General features: G+C 35.3%; 1 protein-coding gene across 1 annotated transcript in view; it reads right to left on the reverse strand.

Annotated features, from left to right (window-relative positions):
• The window catches only part of TM9SF2 (transmembrane 9 superfamily member 2), a 52,551-nt gene that overhangs the window by 15,535 nt on the left and 23,790 nt on the right, over positions 1-13,226 (reverse strand). Inside the window, exons 5-10 of the mRNA XM_010980247.3 lie at positions 11,609-11,738; positions 8,817-8,941; positions 7,792-7,903; positions 6,536-6,615; positions 5,633-5,741; positions 1,526-1,658 (exon numbers count right to left, since the gene is read on the reverse strand). Coding sequence (XP_010978549.1) covers positions 1,526-1,658; positions 5,633-5,741; positions 6,536-6,615; positions 7,792-7,903; positions 8,817-8,941; positions 11,609-11,738 — 689 coding nt within the window. The remainder of the gene's footprint in view (positions 1-1,525; positions 1,659-5,632; positions 5,742-6,535; positions 6,616-7,791; positions 7,904-8,816; positions 8,942-11,608; positions 11,739-13,226) is intronic.

Raw genomic sequence — 13,226 nt, forward strand, 5'->3', positions numbered from 1 at the left:
TCTGATTAGCACCGACTGAAGAGCCAGAGGAGAAACTCATGATCATAGGAAACTGATCAGGGTAACTTTAGAAGATTAATCAGAATTTCAGCTAAGATGTGCCCTCTACCCCCACTGCTTCCCAGGCCTGAGAAATTGACTGTTCTTAAGTTTTTCCTTTCATATTCAAGTTTTAAAGAAAATAATCCCTATCATTTTCTAACCTAGGTTCTCTGAAACCTTCCTTCCTTACAAGTTCACTTGCTGCTGATCCCAATAAAGTGGCAGAAGGCAGCTTTCAGTAAAATTTTAAAGCAGAACTTCACCCTCAAGCATCCATTCTGCTCTACTCCTCCTTGGCTCTCTGGGGATGCAATCATCTGTGTCCAAACCTCTTTCATGATACTTTCTTCCAACCTACCCTCTTCAGTATAATATACTTACAAATTCTAACCTATAACAGCAGCATCTCCTTATCTAAGTTGTTAGTTGATAAATACATTCTAGTTAGTCTTCAAACTGAGCCTGAGGGTGTAAACCAGGAATCTCCAAACTTCCTCAGGTACCAGTCATCTGGAATTGATCATTCTCTTTCCAAACATTTACCTGGTTACTTGCATCATAAAAACTTGGAACAATTTTACTAACAGAAAATGATTATAGCATTATGTATTTAATATGCAGTCAAACATAAGAACAATTGTTGCTAAAAAAAAATTACTGAAAGATCAGTGGTTTCTGAATTCCTCCAGTAACATTCATGGGTTACTGTTGATTAGTAGCAGGCAACAAAAAAGGAAACAGGGGAAATAAATGTAAACTTTAGAAAATTCTTTTCATAAACATTTTCTTCTCTTATAAATAGGAAAACTAGAAGACCATGGAATTAACATATCTCCAGAGAGTAGTCTCAAGAGTTACACCTGCAGCTGATCAATGCCTCTAAGGGAGTTCTATTTAAAAGGAAAAGAAAAGAAATTAAAAAATTGTCTTAATTGAAAAAAACTTAAGTAACAAAATTTCTGAAGATTTTCAGGTGGCACAAGGAAGAGATTTTTTTGTGTAGGAAGATCTTCCCTGAACATTGCGAGAGAAATAGGTCTTGCTTCCTAAATCCTGCCACGATAGAAAGGCCTACAAAAAGCTTCCTGCCTCATCCCCTTCTCCTTTCAGTCTCAGTGGAACCCAAGAATGTCTTGGAATACTAATCATATGTTCCTGGTTGGGCAGAATAGTCAACCTGAATGACCCCGCTTCCAGGCTGCCCAGACTCAGATCCAGCTGGTCTTTAAGGTTCTAGTCATCTGTAGTTCCAGGGCTACCATGACAAAGGCCTGCTCTCTATGCAGCTGAAAGGGAGACATGAAGAGTCAACTTCTGGCACAGCCAACCCTGCCCCAGGTCACTTATAGCCAAAGCACACAGATTCTGAGAACCAAAAGAACTCTTGGAAATAATCTAGCTTAGCTACAACTTAGGAAAACTGAATTTCAAATAATATTTAGAAAAAGTATTTTCTATTTTAAAATTTTCACTTAATACTTACACAGAGTCACAAAAGTCATAATCAAAATCTGTGTCCCTGATCCTAGAAAGACGGATAGCAGCATCCCTTTTCTTGGAGGACGGAATATATCACCATGAACTAACTTCCAGCCGAATTCTTCCTGGGCATCCTCCTAAAAAGGGAATTAAATCGTTTAATTGTCATGTGGTATCACCAAGAAAACTAGACAGCTTGTTCACTGTTGAATATGCAGATACAGAATTTTTTTTAATTATAAATATTAATATCTATTTGTTTTGAAGTACAAAGCTTGACTCATGGAGCTAAATATAGCTTTCTTGAATTGTTTTTAAAGGAATGTTATATGTTAAGGTATATAAATATAGTTACTGAGAAACTTTAAAAAGAAATACAAAGACAACGTGATACTCACCTATTCTACTCTAAGTCAAGCTTCATAATCCAATCTGATGACAATTTTTAATCATATTCTATCCTTTTTAACCTACAATTACTAATCTCCAAAATAAGCAAATGGTATTAGGTCTCACAGCTACTCTGCTTATACAGTAGGCTTGGCTGTAAAAATATTAGTAAGCTTGTGTCACCAGCCCAAACTGCTCCCCTGACCTCCAGACAGACAGATATATATACATACACACACACACATACATACAATACACCTGCCTGATCAACAGCTCCACTCAGCTGTTTAAATGGACACCTTAAACAGAATTATCCGTAACGTGGACTGATTCTCTCTCGTGCCCCTACTTGCTCCACCTGCAGTCTCCCCAGGTAGATAAAAACTCTATCCTTCCTGTTGCTCAGTTCCCAAAACCCTGAAGTCATCTTTGATGCCTCCTCCTCCCACCCCCACACTTCACATACAATCCTTCAACAATTCCTATAGCTCTAGCTTCAAAATATATCCACAGGATCCACCAGCAGCCCCTGGTTCAAGCCATTACCTCTCACTTGTCTATCACAGTATTCACTAAACTGGTCTCTATTTCTGCCCTCATGTCCATTCAGCTGATTCTCAATACAGAACCAAAAAGATGCTTTTAATTAATCAGGTGGTTCAGACCAGAAGCACGGGGTCATTCACTGACTTTTCTCCCTCTTCCACACTCTCCACAGTCAACTGGTCAATCAGTATTTTATCCCAACTCCTGAACACCCTCTGTATCAATCTGTCCACCTCCCTATTTCTTCCCTGCTACCATCCCCTGTCTCAGGGAACTCTGTAACAGCCTTTTAACTGGTCTCTGTGCCTCTAATCCTGCCTGGCTCCGAAGGATTCTCCACATAATGTTCAAAGTGATTTTCCTACAGCGTGAATCTGGCCATGTCACTGCTGTTGAATACCCTTCAAGACCTTCTCAATGACCTTCAGACTGCACAGCTTAGAAGGCCTTCAAAATTTGGCCCCTGATATATTTTCAGCCTCCTCTCTTAACATTTCCTTCAGCATACATCTTTATCTCTCCCCCAAATTCCCAAATTTCTATCTTTGCAAGCAGGTAGACAAGATTTAAAACAAACTTCCCATGTGTTCTTCTAGTATTTTATACTTTCACATTTTCATTTAGATCATTAATCATTTCAATATAAGGAATAAGGTTGGAATCTACCTTATTTTTTTTCCAAATGGCCACCCACTTTGTCCAATACTATTCATCAAATCTGTTTTTTCCCTTGTTCATACACTTTGTTAACTTCCAAATTTAGACTCATTATTATTATACACAGAAAATGTTTACTTGGAATTTCTTTGTTCACCAATTCTAAATCTCCCCTTAGAATTGTTTTTTATTTATTTTACTTTCTACTAATTTATTTCTATAGAAATTCCTTCAGGTCTGATAGATCAATTCACTGCTAAAGTATTTCTACAAAAATTCCTTCAGGTCTGTTTGTGGTGAACTGTTTCTGTTAATATGAAAAAGGTTTTTCACCTTCATTCTTGAAAGATAGTGTCTCTGGCTACATAATTCTATGTAAATGGTTTATTTCTTTCACCACCAATTTAAAGATACTATTTTTTGAGCTTCTACCGCCAATTTAATTGTTTTTCCTTTGTGGATGCTCAGTCTTTTTTCCCTCTGGCTGATTCCAAGATCTTCTCCTTTCTCTGGTGTTCTGTGGTTTTTCCCAGTTGATCTAGGTGTGGATTTCATTTTATTTATTCCACTTGGGATATAATGTGTGTCCTTTATCTATGGATTCTTATCTTTTATCTGTGCTTGAAAATCCTAGTTGTTTTTCAGATATCTTATACTCTGTAACTAATAGTCCTAATATCTGAAATCTTTGGGACCAGGACTAAATTTGTAGTTCATTGTAAAATTTTGTAAATTTCTGATTAATATACCATTTTTTACTGACCGTAAATGGGGTGAATTCTGCTAACCCAAATTTGGGAAACTTTGCTTCAAAGGATTTCTACTTGATTCTGCAGAGAATCAGAAGGCATTTACCAACCTAGAATGATTTTTCTCCCCTTCAGAATTCCCCCTCCAGGCTTAATATAGGAGAGACTGAGGTTCACCACTGACCCAAAGTTTAACCTCCCACTTGGTTAAAGACCTGATATAAGAACTGACCCAAAGAAGAACTGCCTCTTGTGCTTGCATTGCTTCCTACTCTGGCCTCAGCTCACTTTTAGGGGGATGGGGTTGGAGTTGGGGGAGTCCCTGAATACCCTTTTTACCTATCATAAACCCAGCAATGCATCAAGCCTGGTTCATCAAGGACTAATTTATTTATTCATTCATTCAGCAAGTATTTGTCGAATACCAACTACATGCTTGGCACTGTTTAAAACACCAGAGATACCACAGTGAGTATAACAGAAAAATTCCTCTTCTCATAAGCACATGTTCTCACTGGAAAGGGGGACAATAAATAAAATAAGTAAAATAAATAGTATATTAGATGGTGACAAGTGCTATAGAGAAAAATTAGGAAGTATGGATGTGGGGTGTGGGATGGGGTGGGGAGGATGTAATTTTAATGGGATGGTGAGGAAGGTCTCACTGGGAAGACCATATCTCAGTAAAGACCAGAAGGTCATGAGGGAGCCATCTGAAGGACAAAAGACTGCAGGAAAAGAAGAAAGCAAGTGTGAAGGCTGGGAGTAGGAACCTGCTCGATGTGTCAGCATGGCTGGAGCAGAGCTCGAAGTGCCACCGCAGAGCCTTACTGGCCACTGTAAAGACTCTGGCTTTCACTGAGTATTATGGAACTCACTGAGGGGCTGTGACCGGGAGTGAAATGACCTGACGCGTCTGAACAGATCTCTTGAATGCTATGGTGAGACTGGCAGGAGGAAAAGAACGGGAGCAAGATTGGAAATAAGGCTGCCCTGCCCCGACTCCCAAGGCACCTGTGTACAAATTAAGAAAAAAATTCCATTAATTCAGCAATGATTCGGAATCGCCAATTATGAAGAGTATTATGAAAAGAAACTGTAGGGTATAATTGCTAAAAAGTTTCTAAACATTAATATGTTCTTTTTTCTAATTTGAACAGGACAGAAAGATTGGGGGGGAATGCTAAGAAGCTGGGGAAGAGAAAACAATGAAAATCTCAGTTTTAAGTATTCATTACAAGTCACTGATTCTTGGGGAAATTCTGTTAAAGAACTGCTATAAAATGAAAAAGTATAAAGTATATAACATTATGCAACTTAAAATGAGAATAAATGAAGTTGAGACATTAAATTACCTTGAATACACCAGAAGGCTGAAAGAAATTCAGTTAAAATTAATTTGAAAAAATTAAACATAGACACAAATAAAAATTGCTTTGGAGTTTCCATTCATCTTTGCTGCTTCACAAACTGAGTGTATGCTGGAAACAGAGACTGTGAGAGTTGATGGCACATATGTGAAAAGAGCAGACAGAGCTGGAGCTGTGCACCTGCACCCATTCCACAGATGAGGCTGTGAACAGTTCAGCTCTGAAAGGTGGGGTCACTAAATTTCTCCAGAATACCAATTCTTAAGGATCATTTTCTTATATGAAAATGTGAATTCAGGGTAACTTTTGAGAAGAATGTTTTAAAATTTAAATTTTTTCCAAAGAAAAAATAAAGACTACCCTTGGTAGACCAAAGAATAGTTCAGATGTTTCACTCACCGTAGAATCCATCTGATTGTATCTGGCAATATCTTTGTGCAGCGTCCGTAGCATAATCATAGCCACCATTCCAGACAAGAAGAGGACAATGACCAGGGAATTCATGATGCTATAGAAATAAGTATGTCAGGATTAATCTGTAGTAGCTTAACCTTCAGAACAGCACAAGTCTTTTTTAAAAACTGTTTATTGAATAACATTGAAACATTGAAACATTAACCAAATTAAAAAATTTGACCTGAAATGCAACAAATTCAATGAACTGTGTTCTGCTATGTGGCTTTATAGAGGATACATAACTTTATATACTCATAATTTTGTGATCTGTTGAGAACTAGAATTCTCTCTGTCCATGGTCAACATTATTAAACAACCACTGTGCCTGAATCAGGGCAACATAAGCTGCCAAGGATCAACAATGGACTGGCCTGTGCCTTCAAGAAATCTACTGAAAAACAAAGTTACTTAGGAGTTAAATGAGTGTCAAAAAGATTAGTCAGCAAAGTAGGAAAAGGAGAGTGATAGCACCATGAACAGCTTTCTAAATAAAAGCCTTGGGTCATGATTTGAAGAGAGAGTAAGAATAATAAACATCGTAAATGCCACAGCAGCTTCCATGCCAGGTAAGGAGCTCAAATGCTCTGTTTCATTACCTCCTTGAAGCTTCAGAACAGTCCCATGAGACAAGTTATTTCTGGATAAAGAAATGGACTCTGAGAAACGGGGTGTACAGCCTGACTCACAACCAGTGCCTGAAAGCCAGGACTGAACCCAAGTCTATCTAATTTAAGAGCTCAGCCTTTTGAATACCTGGAGAAAACTAGAGAGTGAATGAAATATTCAAAGGGACAGAGAAGAGAGTAAGAACAGAGCATAAAGGAGATTAACTCTATATACTCTTACCTAAACCACTGAATGTGGGTATGAGGCATAGATTCCAGGATGTAGTCCCATCTAGATGCCCACCTGATATGTTTATCTTCCTAGAGGGATTAAAAAAAACTCTTTAAAGAAGAATTTGCTAACAAAGTGTACTAAGAGTCCAAAACTTCCATTCACAGCTTAACGTTCTAGTCAGTCAAGAAATGCAATTCCTTGGGGGTAGGGGATAGCTTAGTGGTAGAGCATGTGCTTAGCATGCATGAGGTCCTGGGTTCGATCCCTAGTGTCTCCATTAAAAATAAGTAAATAAACTTAATCACCCCCCCCAAAAGAAATGTAATTTCTCATTATAACTTGGGTTAGTCATGGGATTCATGGAGCTAGATTTACTCAAGTCTCAGGAAAATCAAGATGAACCTGAACAGTAAATAAAAATAGTAACAGTCCTTTAAAGCACACAGTTACTTGTATTTTTAAAGGTCTTTTCCTTTAAATGTTAAATTAGCAAAGGCTCATTCTAAATGTCAATATTTAGAGTTGTATTTAATTTTTTCAGAAAATCAAATGGAATAGTTTATTCTTTATTCTCTTTGATGCTACCTGTTTATACCTATGAGACACACCTAACCAGACCAGAGTCATAACCTAGGTACCCTGAGCATCTTGCAGGCGTCACCCACACTGAGCTCTTAATACCTAGAAAGAAATATGTACTATTTACTGTGCTAGGCTTGCAAAATTACACACTATATGGGGATAGTAAATGTTACAACTACACTGAATTGCCAAGATAGTTTATTAAAAATAGAGGTGGAATATTGCCCAAGATTCTCATAAAATGAACTTTTACTTTCCTCCTTAGAAAACTCTCCCTTGAATTCCCTAAGAACCTATACAGATCATCTACCATCAGGAAATTCTCCATTTAAGCTTATATTCAAATTCTGATTTTAAAAGTGGTGTTTTTTCCCAAATTCCTGTTGTACATCTTTGACATTTTCATACCCTATGCCTATTTTCTATCTTCTGTCTTGTTTGTATCTCTTATGGCTTAACACTTAATGAGGCTCAGTTCTCTAATTCCCTAAACTTATTTAAATGAAGACTTAGTTTTGAGTATGATCATGTTGTCTGGTACACTGATAAACTATTCCAAAAATCAGCTCATTAAAAGCTTATCTATTTGACAAGTTTAATCATTAACATGTTTAATTAGTTTAAGTAATATGAATTTAAAATCAGTTTCTGAGTTATACTAAAGATAAAAACACACTCACCTGGAAGCTAACAGAGTAAGTATAGGCAATTTTGATCTCCCCAGAAGCCTTGTTACTTATATCCATGGGGGGTCCAGAGCAGTCTGGTTTATCTATATGGGTATGTTTGAAGCTGTGGGAAGAAACATTTTGGTAAGATGCTGATACATTAGTTTTTCAAAATGGGGTAAAGTAAAGGTTAGAGATTTTGTACATATTTCACAATGCTGCTAACAGTCAAAAGTGATTCATGTCCCAATGAATAGTACAAATATTTACTTCATATAAATAAAGGGCTTAGTTATAAGTATGTGTACAAAATTTTTAAACAAAATTAGAAACAAACCTGAAAATATTACTTGAAGAGTATTAAATAATCTTCAAAGAAATCAAAACAAAACAAACACTGAGGCAGTTTAAATTAGCCACCGTCTTATTATGGCATGCATTTCTTTACCACTAGAGGCAAGAGAAAATGGCTAAAGCAATTGAGGGGTGAGAAAGTCATGGAAAAAAAATAATCAAAAAAGGATCTCACAAATCACTGATAGGTACTTCACACTAAAAAAGCTGACACTTTGAAGAGATGCCTTTTCAAGAAACGACTTGTCACATACTGGAATTTAACACTGCATGGAGACTTTTGAAATAACACACTAATCAGCTCATTTGGGCCTCTGATGAGAGGTCAAGTTGCAAATATCTGAGGCAATGCTTTTTCACTATAAAAGGGAACACTGTCCTAACCACTCATGTTCTCCACTCCAAGCTGACATGAAAAAGCTGTCAAAAACTGACTGAAAAACAAAACAAAAAGTCACCTTAGTCTGATTCCTTATTGTGACAGGAAAATTGTATGGTTTCTCTGGACAACCCATAACTCAATAACAAGTCATACTAAAGGGAGTTTTAGTAAAATCAATTAAAATATCTAATTATATGCCAGAATACTAATTAAGGAAAAACTTAATTTGGCCCCAAATATTTATTCTTTGGGTCTAAGTTTCACTTGCTGTGACATTTATTTTTATCTATTGTATAGTTACCTTTTTGGTTCAAGTTTAGCAGCTACTAATCTTGCTCCCATGGACCCGGTTTCAACAACATGATAGTATATTTTGATGTCAACATGGTTGAAGATGTAAAATGTATCTCTTTCGTGGAATTCTGACTGTGGAATAGAACTTAAAGTTAAATGGTAGAAAACTGGCTATAAAAGAGTCAAAACATAAAACTTTAAGCCACAACAAGTAGGAAAATTTGAACTTGGACAGAATTTTAATCCTTTCCCATAAAAATGTGTAAGTTTAGAGCTTAAATTCTTTTTTTTTTTAAATTGAAGTATAGTTGATTTACAACGTTGTTAGTTTCTGGTGTACAGCAAAGTGATTCAGTTATACAAATATATACATACAGTCTCTTTCATATTCTTTTTTGTTATAGGTTATTACAAGATACTGAATATAAGTTTCCTGTGCTATACAGCAGGACCTTATTGTTTATATGTTTTGCAAATAGTAGTTTGTATCTGCAAATCCCAAACTCCTAATATATCCCTTTCCCCCACCACCCACCTTTCCCCTTTGGTAACCATAAGTTTGTTTTCTATGTCTGTGAGTCTGTTTCTGTTTTATAAATAAGCTCATCTGTATCATTTTTTAGATTCCATGTATAAGTGATAGCATATATTTGTTCTTCTGTATGACTGACTTTATTTAGTATGATAATCTCTAGGTTCATCCATGTTGCTGCAAAGGCACTGTTTCATTCTTTTTTATGGCTGAGTAGTATTCCATCGTGTGTGTGTGTGTGTGTGTGTGTGTGTGTGTGTGTGTGTGTGTGTGTGTGTGTGTGTGTACACACCCCACAACTTCTTTATCCATTCATCTGCTGTTGCACATTTAGGTTGCTTCCATGTCTTGGCTATTGGAAACAGTGCTGCTAAGAACAGTGAGGTGCACATATCTTTCTGAATTAAGTTTTCATCTTTTCCAGATATATGTGCTGGAGTAGCACTGCTGGATCTTATGGTAACTCAATGTTTAGTTTTTTAAGGAAACTTTATACTGTTTTCCATAGTGGCTGCACCAAGTTACATTCTGACTAACAATGTAGGTGGATTCCCTTTTCTCCACACTCTCTCCAGCATTATTTGTAGATTTTTTGATGATGGCTGTTCTGACCAGTGTGAGATGATACCTCACTGTAGTTTTGATTTGCATTTCTCTAATAATTAGTTTTTTATGCTGAGTACCTTTTCATGTGCCTATTGGCCATTTGTATGTCTTCTTTGGAGAAACGTCTGTTGAGGTCTTCTGCCTATTTTTTGACTGGGTTGTTTGTTTTTTTGTTATTCAGCTATATGAGCTGTTTGTGTATTTTGGAAATTAATCCCTTGTTGGTTGCATCATTTGCAAATATCTTCTCCTAGTCCATAAGTTGTCTTTTTGTTTTGTCTAGGGTTTCCTTTGTTGTGCAAAAACTAAGTTTGATTAAGTCCCATTTGTTTATTTTTTGCTTTTATTTCTATTGCCTTGGGAGACTGACTTAAGAAAACACCGCTACAATTTATGTCAGAGAATTGTTTTGCCTATGTTCTCTTCTAGGAGTTTTATGGTATCATACCCTACATTTAAGTCTTTAAGCCATTTTGAGTTTGTGTATGGTGTGAGAGAGTGTTCTAACTTCACTGATTTATATGTGGCTGTCCAGCTTTCCCAACACCACTTGCCGAAGAGACTGTCTTTTCTCCATTGTATACTCTTGCCTCCTTTGTCGAAGATTAATTGACTGTAGGCATGTGGGTTTATTTCTGGGCTCTATTCTGTTCCATTGATTCATATGCCTGTTTCTGTGCCAAAACCATGCTGTTTTGATGACTGTAGCTTTGCAGTACTGCCTGAAGTCTGGGAGGGTTTTGTCTCCATAAGCTTAAACTCTTTATAAGCCAAAACTAACTGGTAGAGTTACAAATTATACTTCTTCAATGTTTTAATTCTTCCATAAAACTGTAAAAGTACCTGAGAACACATCTAGTATTGTCTAGCTTTTCCTTTATGATAAAAGTAACACATTTAAAAATATTACATGTTATGAGCATGCTAAATGCTATACACTTGAATACTTTTTTTCCATGGAAGTTTAAAACTTTAGAATAAACCAATAACCTAAATTATTCAAGAGTCAGTGGTCAACTCTCAGAAAAGTATTAACCAATATAGCCAGTTTCATGATTGAGTTCATGCTAACTTCTACCATTCATTAAGAGATTAAATCAGGTTGACCTAATTATACAAAATGTAATATATATACCAATAATTTAAATTACTTTCTAAATGAATATCTTCACTTTATTTTGTTTAATTATAAAAGAATGGCCTAAGATTGATACCTTTTGGAAAAGGTATAACGCCAAACTTTTGCAATACAATAATTTTGAACTAATTTTGAAATTCACAATACACTTTTCATGGACTTACAATGAGGTCTTTTTGGCAGTCCACTATGAACATTTTTTTAGTATGTTAAGATTTATGAATCTAACTTTTAAATAGAGTCAGAACATACAAGTCCTAGCCCAAAGCATAGTGTTTAGCATAAAAGAGATACTGCCAGTAAATGTTGAATTCATTCTCAATTATTTTAGCTCTAGACTTATAAATTGTTAATCTGGCTTAAGTTTAAAGATCTAAGTAGTTGTCCTTCAGAATATCTGAATAGTATGCATTCAATGAATTAACAATTTTTGTCCACATTTATTTGTCCAGATTTAGACTGACTCCTTCTACCAAAAAGCTGTATTTTTAAAAGTAGCAGAGTTAGTTTATCACGAACTTACATTAATAACACAAGCATCTTTTGCATGGCCTTTATCTGTAATGTAACAGCCAATAGGAAATCCAGGATTACAAAATCTCTGACCATCTTCAACATCGTAACACCATGTTACAGGCATATTATCCACAATCCTACACACAGAAATAAAAGTAAAGTTAGAAATCACCAAACACAGCTAAGAATTACTCTGCAAATCTGTGTCATCACTTTGTAAAATTTAAATGTCTCAAAATGTCAAACCTATTATCAAAGAATTTTGATAAAATGTGGTTACTTCATAAGTAATAGTATTATGTCAACACCTGCCACCCTGTTGTGAGGAAAAAAAACTTTATAGCTTCTTTGAAAGAGAGTTTTATAAATTAATTTATTGCAATTGCTAATTTAACAATATCATTATCTAGATACCTAAGCACAATTTACCAGTGGAACACTTAAAAGCACCAAATAGGTGTGAAGCAATATATTTAGTTACTTGGGAACAGTTCATGGAAGAGCATAAAAACAAATGCCTTTTATTACTCAGGTAATGCAATAAAAATGAGACGAATATAACTTCAAGATATGGGACAGTATTCAACTTAAGGGACAGGTGAAGAAGTGAAAATTATAGTATCATCTATTAAAACTGTAAATTCAACCTATGTCTAAAAGAAATGCTGTTACAAAGTCACAGAAAGAAATCTTTCAAGTTCTATAATGAAAAGAAACTTTTTTTTTTAAAAGATAAAAGTAAAGAATAAAGTTCTGTAGTGCTGTATAACTACATTAAAATCTGAGCATGGGGTCCCTTATGCCCAGAACACACCACAGGATACAAAAAAAAAAAAATCACTAAAAATATACTAGCTGTATTACAGTCATAAGACAACACTCCAGGGTATGTTTTATTTGTTAATTAATGTATGCCTTAGGAAGTAAAATTATGATTCTATATTCACCCAAGGCATACATTAACGACCTAATAAAACATGTCTCGTCACACTTAAATGCTATTTAATAGTACCCAATGTACTAAATTTTAGAATCACCAACACTTACATTGTTTATTATTATAACCAACAGGCTAGTAGTTCCCAAGAAGACTATAAAATATTAGAAGCATGAAAACCGTGCTATACAATATAAATAATGTGGATTTTCTGGAGACATCAAGAATCAGTTAATTGCTTTTCTAGATAGACAATGACGTTCAATCAATGAACATAAACTGGCAATTAATTATAATATCTTTATGCTATCATAGAGAAAGTACTACATAAAATTATAGTGTTAGTTATAAAATGAGAAATTAAGGGGTAATTTAGGTTTTTTTTAAGGTGAACACCCAAAATTTATCATTTATATAATGCCTTAACATAATAACCTTTTCCTGGTGAGTAACATCGAAAAAAAAAAAAAATACTAACCCTTGGAAATAAAAGTAAAAAAAATTAAAGAATGTAATTTTCAATTACTGTCTTGCTAAGCTGGGGAGGAACAGTTATTGGAATTCAAAATACCAAAAACATTAAAAATCCTATTTTCAATCTGATACAGTGAAAAAAATGTTAAGAAGAGGACTCAAAGGTTAAAGGTCAAATGACTGGCCCCAATTTTTTTTTTCAACATTAAGGACT

This window comes from Camelus dromedarius, chromosome 13 (genome assembly GCF_036321535.1).
Source record: "Camelus dromedarius isolate mCamDro1 chromosome 13, mCamDro1.pat, whole genome shotgun sequence".
NCBI classification, from domain to species: domain Eukaryota; kingdom Metazoa; phylum Chordata; class Mammalia; order Artiodactyla; family Camelidae; genus Camelus; species Camelus dromedarius.